The sequence below is a fragment of the Eumetopias jubatus genome, unplaced genomic scaffold (assembly GCF_037043125.1).
Source record: "Eumetopias jubatus isolate StellerSeaLion01/CBP00866 unplaced genomic scaffold, mEumJub1_p1.0 scaffold_1, whole genome shotgun sequence".
Taxonomy (NCBI): domain Eukaryota; kingdom Metazoa; phylum Chordata; class Mammalia; order Carnivora; family Otariidae; genus Eumetopias; species Eumetopias jubatus.
Window position 1 is genome coordinate 215,727,749 of NW_028274807.1, and position 11,896 is coordinate 215,739,644.

General features: G+C 54.3%; 1 protein-coding gene and 1 non-coding gene across 2 annotated transcripts; both read left to right on the forward strand.

The window, feature by feature from the left end:
• Positions 1 to 1,615: 1,615 nt before the first annotated feature.
• On the forward strand, positions 1,616 to 11,263 carry EEF2 (eukaryotic translation elongation factor 2). Its single transcript, XM_028126067.2, has 15 exons — positions 1,616 to 1,714; positions 2,674 to 2,888; positions 3,949 to 4,130; positions 4,245 to 4,456; positions 5,167 to 5,345; positions 5,548 to 5,653; positions 6,169 to 6,282; positions 6,523 to 6,661; positions 6,830 to 7,025; positions 7,642 to 7,900; positions 8,375 to 8,482; positions 8,901 to 9,254; positions 9,562 to 9,744; positions 9,826 to 9,958; positions 10,549 to 11,263. The coding sequence occupies exons 1-15, from the start codon at positions 1,712 to 1,714 to the stop codon at positions 10,740 to 10,742; spliced, it is 2,577 nt and encodes an 858-aa protein (XP_027981868.1). The 5' UTR covers positions 1,616 to 1,711; the 3' UTR covers positions 10,743 to 11,263.
• LOC114226354 (small nucleolar RNA SNORD37) lies at positions 5,031 to 5,095 on the forward strand. Its single transcript, XR_003612736.1, has one exon. It is a non-coding gene; the product is annotated as a small nucleolar RNA SNORD37 (small nucleolar RNA).
• Positions 11,264 to 11,896: the final 633 nt, after the last annotated feature.

The following is an 11,896-nucleotide window of genomic DNA, read 5'->3' on the forward strand; positions in this document are numbered from 1 at the left end:
GGTGGCTCAGTTGGTCAAGCGTCTGCCTTTTCAGCTCAGGTCATGATCTCAGGGTCCTGGGATTGAGCCCTGCAGCAAGTGGAGAGACTGCTTCTCCCTCTTCCTCTGCTGCTCCCCCTGCTTGTGCTCTCTCTTCCCCCACCTCTTTCTGTCAAATAAATAAATAAAATCTTAAAAAAGAAACAACCCAAAAAACCCATGTCCTTCAAATGGCTCATAGATTTGCCTTGTAAAAATTAACATCAAACGTGTCATGAACACAGATATAGGTGTTTAAAGCCCCCAAATTGACCCCCAGTGTAAATGCTATCAGGGCTGGACAGTGCTTTACAAAGCAAAATGTGCAAAGCATTTGTGGGAACGAGGAGTGCACAGGCTTAGAGTTCAGATTCCAACTTGCATTGCTTTTTGCAGATGCACATCTCCCCTTCTCCCAGCAGGAGGGGTGGGGCAGGGAGAGCAATGCAGTCCCTCTCCTTCTGACAGCCTGAGTGTAGGGGCAGATTTACCTTAGGGTTTTTTTCTTTTGTGCTAATAAAAAATATCATTCATGGATGATACAAGAAAGACGTCCTAAGAGTCTACTATGTATGAAGCATTGAGCTTTGCTCTTTATAAAGAATAAAAATGCTGAACGGAATGCCAGTTTGTTCCCTCAAGCCAAAGATCTGAGATACAATAGTTGGTTAGGGTCAGATTAGGACGCAAATGCAAAGTAGACTTGTGAACCTCTGGCTAGAGAGGAAATGAAATAGAAAATGAGATTGCACCTGGAAAGCGCTGAGCCCCGTGCCCGAGACATGGCAAACCATGTCCCTTAAATAAGTGTTGTATTAATAGCAGTGATAGCTAATTAAAATAGCTGACGCGTATCGAGTGCTGTGTCAGGCGCAGAGCTAATCTCTTCGGATGTTTTCAGTTAATCTTACTCTCACCCAGTGAGGTAGTACTGATTACTCCATTTTACAGGTGAAGAAACTGATGCACAGAAAAACCCAAGTACCTAGTGTAAGAACAGGTAGAGCGGGGGAGATAGTAAGGTGTTTTGTTTATTGCTATAGCAACTACACTTACAGCAAGCAATTCCTGGTACAGTAGATGATCAATCTATCTTTCTGGGATTAATGAGTGATTAATACCTGCTTTCAAAAAAGGTTTTTATTTTGCAATAATTATAAGGCAGATAGCTGCAAAAATGGTACAGAGAGGTCTCGAGGATCCTCACTCCACCTTCCCCCAGTGGTTTCATCTTACATAATAGCAAAACCAGAAAGTTGGCTGTGGTACAATCCACAGACCCTTTTCCCATTGTAAAGTACTTTTCACAGAAGTGTTTGGCATTGTGCAAGAGGATATAGCTGCCACGATTAATATTCTCACCTAAAACGGCGCTTTTCGCCCAAGACACCAGAGTATTACATTCCGGAGGCGTGCACCCAGCTCTGGGGTCGACCACCCACCGCCCCCGGGAAATCCCGCAGTCCCACCATCGCCTGAAGGGTTAACAGGAGGATTCCCTCCCTTGCGCCTGCGCGGGGCGTTACTTCTCGCCCCGCCCCCGCAGCGCGGTCAGATGACCCTCCCAACCGGCTTCTGCCTATAAAAGCTCGGGTGCTGACGTCAACGTTCTCTTCCGCCGTCGTCGCCGCCATCCTCGGCGCGACTCGCCTCGCTCGGATCTGCCTGGGAGAATCCGCCGCCATCCGCCACCATGGTGAGCAGCGCCGACCGGCTGGTGGCCTGGGTGGGCGGCGGGGGCCCCGCGGGACCGGCGCTCCCGAGTCTGGAGCGCTGGAGCTGCCCGGACCTGGAGGAGACATGGCGGCACCGGCGGGCTCGGGGGTGAGGAAGCGGCCGCCGCCATGTCTGCGCGTCGCGCCGTCCGCCGAGCCTCTGCCCCGCTTCCGGGGGCGCCGGCGCCTCGCGGGACCCCGGGCCGGAGCTGGGGCAGAGGCGGGGCGGGGGGGGGGGTTATGATGATGTGGCAGACGCTGTAATGGCGGGCGCCGTGTGGGGAGCGGGGCGAGGGCGAGCCGCCTTATATAACCCGCGGGGCGCGAGCTGGGCTTGGTTTTCTGTCGGCTGCGGTGGGTGGCAGGGGGTGGGCTCGCCGGGGAAAGGCTCCCCCCCGCCCGCCTGCTGCCTTCCCTGCGCGTCTGGACTGCGAACAGCTGACCACAGAGCCCGCAAACGGAGGCTGGCGTCCGTGGGGGCAGCGCGTGCTCCCTGCCCCCGCCGGTGGCCCCGGCTGACCCCCGGGTAGAGGGGTGACCTTGGATTGCACAGACGGCCCTCCCTCGGGGGACGTCGGGGAGAATCCAGTGGCGGGGACGGGTTTTTTGGGGGGAGCCTCCTCCCCGCCCCCCCCCCCCGCAGTCGTGACTGGGCTGGCAAGGCCTCCGACGTGCATGTTCCGTCGGAAATCTGGTGTCACTCCCGGCACTTCGTCCCCAGCCCTCATCTGGGTCGCTGCGTCTCGGTGACAAGTAGAAGCGGGCTTCCCGGAGATGGGACAAGTGGCATTTTTAAGGGGGTGTCTGCCACCGGGTGGAGCGCAGAGGGTGGTTGGGGCTGTCACGGCGCGGGCCCGCTCCTGGCTGAGGCCTTGGCAATCTATCGATCCAAGTCCCGAGGCCGCCCGGGCTGCCCTGAGCCTCCCCTCCCGCTGTCCAGGTGAACTTCACAGTAGACCAGATCCGGGCCATCATGGACAAGAAGGCCAACATCCGAAACATGTCCGTCATCGCCCACGTGGACCACGGCAAGTCCACGCTGACGGACTCGCTGGTGTGCAAGGCCGGCATCATCGCCTCTGCCCGCGCTGGGGAGACCCGCTTCACTGACACCCGGAAGGACGAGCAGGAGCGTTGCATCACCATCAAGTCAACGTGAGCAAGCACTGGTGTCCTGGGGAGAGCGGGAATGGAGGTGTTCACCCAGGTCTGGGATGTGTGGGGAAGCGAGACAGCAGGCAGTACCACGTTCCTGGGGCTGCTGGGGAGATGGTTTGAGCACCTTGGGGGGCTGAGTTTTTGAACTGGGAGGAAGAATGAGGTTCAGTCTTGAGAGGGGAAGGTGCAGCCAGCCGGTGAGGAACAGTGATGCTTGGTATTGGGGCCTGGGGAGCTTTGGAGAGGAAGGGGGTTAACCCAGTGGCTTCCCCGTTTCGGGGCTACAAGGTTGTTGGCACCGTGGAGAAGTCGGGGGTATTGCCGCTGGCATCAGGGTGCTGTCAAATATCCTGACCTGTATGTGGCCCTCCCAGTGACAATTTTCTTGGTTGTAGGTGTTGACAGAGTGAGCACCTGAAGCAGTGATTGTAGCTGCCACTTATTTTTAGTTGGTAGTTTTGTGAGGTTTTTCTGGGTCGTTTGTTTTGAGATTTCAGTTGGGGGTAGTCTGAGGTTTTTAGATTTTATTTCGTCACCTGGTAAATATTTAGAATCAGGTGTGTTGAGCCTGGGAGTCACCAGAACGAGGGGGCTGGACAGATGGGCTCCGAGTTTTTTTTTTTTTTTTTTTTAAGATGTTTATTTGACAGAAACACAGCGAGAGGGAATACAAGCAGGGGGAGTGGGAGAGGGAGAAGCAGGCTTCCCCTTGAGCAGGGAGCCCAGTGGAGGGCTCGATCCCAGGACCTGGGATCATGACCTGAGCTGAAGGCAGACACTTAACGACTGAGCCACCCAGGCGTCCCACGAGGAGCTGCTTTTTGCAGCTGGTACTACTAGGGAGGTGGGCCTCCCTGGGTGAGGGCAAAGCTTCTTGGGTGGGTTGGCTTTTGTGTGGGAAGTCTGAATCCTGTTTGAAGGGGGAATAATTAGCAAGGAAAGGAAATAACCTCACTGAGAGGGTTTAAAAAGCAGGAATCTAGGTTTACTGCAGGTGTTACGGGTAAGGCAATGGAGATGTGGCTTCCATCCACCCAACTTGCTCCAATCTTCTCAGGGCTATCTCTCTCTTCTATGAGCTCTCGGAGAACGATTTGAACTTTATCAAGCAGAGCAAGGATGGCTCTGGCTTTCTAATCAACCTCATTGATTCCCCCGGGCACGTGGACTTCTCCTCGGAGGTGACTGCCGCCCTCCGTGTCACCGACGGTGCCTTGGTGGTGGTGGACTGTGTGTCTGGTAAGCAGTAGGTACCCGTACATGTGGTTAGGATCCTGGGGCTGTCTCTCCCTGCCCCCCCCCCCCCCCCCCCCCCGCCCACCGCCCCGCACTGATGGAGATGCCTATCCCCAGGTGTGTGCGTGCAGACAGAGACAGTGCTGCGGCAGGCCATTGCTGAGCGGATCAAGCCTGTGCTGATGATGAACAAGATGGACCGGGCTCTGCTGGAGCTGCAGCTGGAGCCTGAGGAGCTCTACCAGACTTTCCAGCGCATCGTGGAGAATGTCAATGTCATCATTTCCACTTATGGGGAGGGCGAGAGTGGACCCATGGGCAACATCATGGTAGGTCATTTGCCTGCTGAGGTTGAGGGTTTTGGCCAGCTTGCTATTTTGCTCCTGTGTTCCCAGAACCTTATTCCGTGTCTCCCTATGGGGAGACTCAATTCTTGCTCGTACTGGGAGAGATGTGACCTTTCTTGGTGTTAGGGTGATGGCCCTGGGGACTATTGTGAGTCTAGGGTCTCTTGGGGACTCTTGGTAATTCTGAAAGCGGGTTTGCCAGGAATGGTGAGGTGACAAGGTTGCTGGGCCGTTTTTATTTATTTATTTTTTAAAGGTTTTGTTTATTTGACAGATACTCGGCGAGAGAGGGAACACGGGGAGTGGGAGAGGGAGAAGCAGGCTTCCTGATGCGGGGCTCAATCCCAGGACCCTGGGATCATTACCTGAGCCGAAGGCAGACGCTTAATCATCTGAGCCACCCAGGCGCCCTGAGCTGGGCCATTTTTAAAGCTGGTTTCACTTAGCAGTTTTGGGGGAGCTGCAGGCTAGTGGATGGTTCTGCCCGCTGACAGTGCTTTAGGGGTTAGCGTGTGCGCACCCTGCTGCCAGAGGGAATGGAGCAGAGTTGGGCCTTAAAAATGATGACTAAAATTTCTTCACTTTGACCTGAGGGCTACTGAAGAAATCTGACGTCTGAGGCCCACAGTGCCCAGGGACTTCGTGCTTTTTGTTCAACTGTTTGCACTCATAGCATTTTCTTGCCCTTGCAGATCGACCCTGTACTTGGGACTGTCGGCTTTGGGTCTGGACTCCACGGTTGGGCCTTTACCTTGAAGCAGTTTGCAGAGATGTATGTGGCCAAATTTGCTGCCAAGGGCGAGGGCCAGCTGGGGCCTGCTGAGCGGGCCAAGAAAGTGGAGGACATGATGAAGAAGCTGTGGGGTGACCGGTGAGCACTACAAGGGAGGTGCAGGCGCTCTCCGCAGTACTCCTGTGCCTGGGCGGGGATCCACTGGCAAGTGGTGGGGACGGGGCTGGGGACCACCAAACGTCCATAGGCTCTTCCTGCCCAGCATGGTTTCCTCGGCCCATATGGGTCTCCCCTCATTCTCCTACTACCATAGTTGAGTGGGTGAATACTTCTGTGCCAGGTACTTTGATCCAGCCAACGGCAAATTCAGCAAGTCAGCCACCAGCCCTGATGGCAAGAAGCTACCACGGACGTTCTGCCAGCTCATCTTGGACCCTATTTTCAAGGTGAGCTGACGAGTGCATCGTGGATGTGCATCTGCTGGGCTCTGTCTTTGGGCCTGGTGGCTCCCGGAGGACCTGTCAACCTGATCTCCTGTGGTTAGGCAGAGCTGGGTTGAAAGGTGGGTGCTGGGGGAGGGGGAGGTAAGAGCGGTGGAGGTTCAGCCTCCAGGGCTCCACTCTGACAAGCTAGCCGCTGAGATTCCTGGGTGCAGGGGAGTGTGCCTCCCTGGCTGGGGGTTTGGTGGTGGGGAGAGGAGGCTAAAGATGGCTTTGCTAGCAAGTTTTAAGTGTGAATTAGAACGTTTGTGGTCTAGGTGTCAGAACAGACTTGTGTTTTGTGACAACCTGTTCCGTTTTTCCCAAGACTTGGTCTGTTGAGGCCCTTAGCGCTCTGCTGTTAAGGGAATTTTGTAGCACTGCCCTTGCTTTGCCCATGGTTTAGGATTGTCGGGGAGGAAGCAGTCACAGGCTTCCCATTACCTTCCCAAACCCACCGTGCTATTTTTGTAACTCGTTAGGTGTTTGACGCTATCATGAATTTTAAGAAAGAGGAGACGGCAAAGCTCATTGAAAAGCTGGATATCAAGCTGGACAGCGAAGACAAAGACAAAGAAGGCAAACCACTTCTAAAGGTGAGTGTGGATGGGCCCTGTGGTGGTGTACTGCTGGCCTTGCCCTCTGGTGCGACAGTGGCTCTCTGTCGGAAGCTTCACCAGTCACAGCCCCATCCGCCAGCGGGCGTTCAGGAGACCTGGGGTGTTGGTCCCCCTGGGAGGAGCAGCTCAGAATCTTAAGTGCATCTTACTATCACTTTGAGCAGGGGGGGTTTGAGGGCCGTCGGTCTTGCCTGAGCTTTCCATCTCCTTCTGTAGGCTGTGATGCGCCGCTGGCTACCAGCTGGGGACGCTTTGTTGCAGATGATCACCATCCATCTGCCTTCTCCTGTGACGGCCCAAAAATACCGCTGTGAGCTCTTGTATGAGGGGCCCCCGGACGACGAGGCAGCGATGGGTATGTGAGGTTCATTTGTGCCCTGGCTCTAGAGTGCTGGGCAGACCCCCAAGAGCGGTCTGCGGCAGTGGTTGGAAGGCGCTTATTGCTAAGTTCTGGGTCACAGTTCTGTAAGGGTGAGCTGCGAAGGAATCACGTGTTCTCTTTTGGGGATTTTTCCTTTTTCAGGCATTAAAAGCTGTGATCCCAAAGGTCCCCTCATGATGTACATTTCCAAAATGGTGCCAACCTCCGACAAAGGTCGGTTCTACGCTTTCGGTCGTGTGTTCTCTGGGCTGGTGTCCACTGGCTTGAAGGTCAGGATCATGGGCCCCAACTACACCCCTGGGAAGAAGGAGGACCTCTACCTGAAACCCATCCAGAGGTAAGGTGCTCAGCAGCTCCTGGGTATGTGCTGGGCTGGTCCGTATACCACCCCACTCCTCCCCCACAGGGAGTGTGGCCCAAAGAGGGTGAAGGGAACTGTTAAGGTGAAGGAGGGACTTGTTTGGATGAGACATGGCCTGAAAGCAGTGGTCCGAGCCCTAGTTTGGACTTGGACACACATGTCCCTAAGCTCGAGGTGCTGGCAGTGATAGTTCTGTCAGGTCCCTAGAGAGCCAGCGGGGACTCCAGAGGGGTTGTGGTAGTGGTAGTGTCTACTCCAGGTGGGGGAAAGACTGACCCTACTCACACACATACCCAGCCTGGCTCCTGGGGGCCCTCAGGTTCCTGTGACACTCCCAATAAGCCCTGAGTTGGGTGTGGAACCCCACAGGGGAAGCAGGAATGAGCAGGTAAATTTCGACTTTGGTGTGTAAGAGCTGGGACTCCTTGTCACAGGAACCTGGGTTGCAAGGTAAAGTCAGGGCCTGAAGCTCTAGGGGTAGGTTCACGCTACCGTTTCAGGCAGGCAGGACAGCCCCAGGTTCCAGAAGGAAGGAGTCTTTTTTTGGCCATTTGGGGATTTGGTGTGTTAATGCTTGTTCCGTCTCCCCAAGGACAATCCTGATGATGGGCCGTTACGTGGAGCCCATTGAAGATGTGCCTTGTGGGAACATTGTGGGTCTGGTGGGCGTGGACCAGTTTCTGGTGAAGACTGGCACCATTACTACCTTTGAGCATGCCCACAACATGCGGGTGATGAAATTCAGCGTGAGCCCTGTCGTCCGGGTCGCTGTGGAGGCCAAGAATCCAGCTGACCTTCCCAAACTAGTGGAGGGTCTGAAACGGCTGGCCAAGTCGGACCCTATGGTGCAGGTGGGTGGTGCCCTGACAGGAGGGAACACTCTGCAGGAGTGGTTAGTTTGTGGTCTATGGGGGGCTTCTAGAGTTGGGGATATTTGGATATTGGAAAGTCTGATGTGTGCTGAGCACACCCTTTTCCTGGCAGAACAGCTGTGCGACAAGGGGGAAGTTCTTGCCCAGAAATCATTTGGTTCTTTTTCATAACGTTAGATTTTTACGGCCTGTTTGTACTGCAGATTGCTTTGGGAGGTAATGCTGAGAACCAGCAAAAAAAAAAAAAAAAAAAAAAAAAAAAGGCATGTGAGAGCTGTTAGCTGCCTTTTGTGAGCCCTGAGTTACCCCACCTCCCCATTTTTGTGGAGTCTACCTTCTCCAATTGTAGGGAAGCCTGGGGGGAGCCTGCTTTCCACCCATTCCCTAGAATTTCTGGGGATCCCTGAATGTCTTGGGGTCAGTGCGCAGGGTCTAAGTCTTGGCCCCTTGCAGTGCATCATTGAGGAGTCCGGGGAGCACATCATCGCAGGGGCTGGGGAGCTGCACCTGGAGATCTGTCTGAAAGACCTGGAGGAGGACCATGCGTGCATTCCCATCAAGGTGAGGCCTGGCTCCGGGCTCAGATGGCTGGAGGCCTGAGGAGAGACTGCATAGTCAAGGGTTTGTTGTTTTTCTTTATGCATTTGTTGGATAAAATCTGTTGCTAGGAAACAGATAAAATGTGCTATCAGGAAACACTTTCCAAATGCGTTCAAAACTTTTGAGGTTGCAGTGTGAAAGGTCTGCTGCTTTGCAGATGCTAAGAAATTTTAACAAGTTTCTGAAGATTGCAGATCGTTTAGGTTTCTGTAGCTAGCCTAAGGTCTGGCTGTTGGGTGCCCTAGTTTTCATCTGCGTTTGCAAGGAGCTGGGCTTGGCATTTGTGTATGATGCTACGCCATGAGTCTGATCAGGAAGACCCTGTAGATGTTTTCTTGGAAAGTCACTGCCTGGCCTGACCTTCACGTTTCCTTTGCAGAAATCTGACCCCGTAGTCTCCTATCGTGAGACTGTCAGTGAGGAGTCAAATGTGCTTTGCCTGTCCAAGTCCCCCAACAAGCACAACCGGCTGTACATGAAGGCTCGGCCCTTCCCTGACGGCCTGGCCGAGGACATTGACAAGGGCGAGGTGTCCGCCCGCCAGGAGCTGAAGCAGCGGGCCCGCTATCTGGCCGAGAAGTATGAGTGGGATGTGGCTGAGGCTCGCAAGATCTGGTGCTTTGGGCCCGACGGCACTGGCCCCAACGTCCTCACTGACATCACCAAGGGTGTGCAGTACCTCAACGAGATCAAGGATAGCGTGGTAGCTGGCTTCCAGTGGGCCACCAAAGAGGTGAGGGGACCACTCGGTGTCCAGCTGATGATGGATCAGCTAGCTGTCTGTTTCCAAACAGGCCAGGGAGGCTCACAACCTATTGGGAGATCTTGGGGTCACTTGTACTTGGTTCCCTGTGGGCGCAGTGGGGTTCTGGTCTTGCCTTCTGGGAAGGGAGTCCTAGGGAGGCTGAGCTGGGCAGGATGCAGCAGGTCAGTCTAGGTGAAGACCTGGAGGTGTTGGTGTAGAGCTATGTGATCTGTCCTGGAAGGAGGGGCTGGAGTAGTCGCAGGACATTGATGGTGGTCTCTGGCTCCTTCTGCAGGGGGCTCTGTGCGAAGAGAATATGCGTGGTGTGCGCTTTGATGTCCACGACGTGACCCTGCATGCGGATGCCATCCACCGTGGGGGGGGCCAGATCATCCCCACTGCCCGGCGCTGCCTCTATGCTAGTGTGCTGACTGCCCAGCCTCGGCTTATGGAGCCCATCTACCTTGTGGAGATTCAGGTATGGAGGCCTGGTCCTCTTTTTTTATACTGGTGCTGTTTTGTCCAATAGCTGCTTATAATAGCTATTCTTGCCTGACAGTGTCCAGAACAAGTGGTTGGTGGCATCTACGGTGTCCTGAACAGGAAGCGGGGTCATGTGTTTGAGGAGTCCCAGGTGGCCGGCACCCCCATGTTTGTCGTGAAGGCCTATCTGCCCGTGAATGAGTCCTTTGGTAAGTGCCAGCTCGGTGCCTCCCTCAGACACCCACTGCCTGTGGCTGGTTGGTTCCGGGGCAGAGCCAATCATCTTAACAGGCAAACCTGGTCCAGGATACATCTGGGCTTTGCCTCTAGCAAGGCCTAGACTGGGGTGATGAGAGCCATGGATGGGATCTGCAAAGTGCTGGCCTGGGCCCTGCCCGTTTGGACGGCGGGAGCAGCAGGGTTGTGGAGGACGAATTGGTACGCTCAATACGCAGATCCCCGAAATGGTGAATTTGTAGGGGAAGAAAACCCTTGGATGTGTAACTTGGTGAAATGTTAAGGTTAAGACCAGCAGAGCAGTGGTTTTGTAGCTTAGGTTCATGCTATGGGTGAGCAGAGAGCGGCCCAGGAATGGCCAGCACGGTTCCCTTAACAAATTTTGGGTTTTGAGCAAGACTTGGGTGAGATACAGGGTTAGGTTTAACATGCGATCTAATTTGAGTTGACCCGGGCTCTGTGATGTGTGTGCATTGTCCTCAGTCTCCTCTGAGGCTTGGCCGTGGGAGTAGTGGGAACCACATCTCCTGAGCCTGCTAGTGAGCCCTGTCCCTCTCCACAGGCTTCACCGCTGACCTGAGGTCCAACACTGGCGGCCAGGCCTTTCCCCAGTGCGTTTTTGACCACTGGCAGATCCTGCCCGGGGATCCCTTCGACAACACCAGCCGCCCCAGCCAGGTGGTGGCCGAAACACGCAAGCGCAAAGGCCTGAAGGAAGGCATCCCGGCCCTGGACAACTTCCTGGACAAGTTATAGGCAGCCCTCCCCTGCAGCCCACCTCCCTGGTGGGACTCAGCACAGCCCCTGTACCTGGCTGACGATCGATCACAGCAACAAGCTCTCGCATTCTCCATAACACCTCGAGACTGTCCACGGGGACGCTCCACCTGACAGGTTCTGGGGCCCACTCAGTGCCATCACTCAACGTGAACACTTGATGCCGTTTCTTTCGATATTTATTTCAAGATTTCAGAGGCAACAGAAATGCCCTGGCAACAGGGACTTATTTGGCCGGTGGGGGTGGGGGAGGTGGGATGGGACACTCAACACTTTTTTCCATTTCAGAAACTCAGATGTCCAAAAAAATATATAATGCATTAAGAGGTTTATTTGGGTAAATGGCCCGTAGTGGATTTTCCCCCCACGGGGAAGGAACGAGCGGGTAGACCTTTCTCTTTGGACAGAAGCTAGAAGGCAGGAAACTTTGTGCGGTGTCACCGTGAGCACCTCCAGCTGTATTAGTGCCATTGGAATAATAAATTTGATATGGTGGTGACTTTGTGTGTCCATGTGACTTCCTTGGTCCAGTCAGGCTGCAGCGGCCTCCCCCGTGCCAGTGTGTCTCCACCACTGGTGATAGCCGTGCAAAAGGTTCAACTTGACCTTGAAGTACCTCCGGATGTCAGGCCCAGGTACGGAGGCCCATGTGGCACACAGGGCTAGTCCATGTGTTGGTGCCTCTTGCGCCTACACTGCAGAGGTGGCCACACTGGCCCATGGGGCTGCTAGGTGCTTGAAGTGGGTCCTGTGCAACCAAGGGATTTAATCTGTAACCTTGTTTTTCACTACACTTACGGAGTCTGATGGTGCTGGGGCTTATTGATGGTAGCTGGCTTGGACAACTCTAAATGACTTAACTGTCCAGTGAGGGAAAACCACAAAAGCAAGCCACCTGCCAGGCAAGTTGTCTTAGCCAACCAGATTGGTTATTCAGAAAAGTTAAAGCTGGGAGTTAAAAGTGGCACACAGACCTAATGTTCTTTAAGATTTTGCCAGAGCGCTAGCAGGGGGATCATGACCTGAGCCGAATGCAGACGCTTAACCGACTGAACCACCCAGGCATGACAAGATTTTTATTTTAACCTTAAGCATTTAATTCTAGATCTTAAGTCTTTCTACTTAGTCACTCT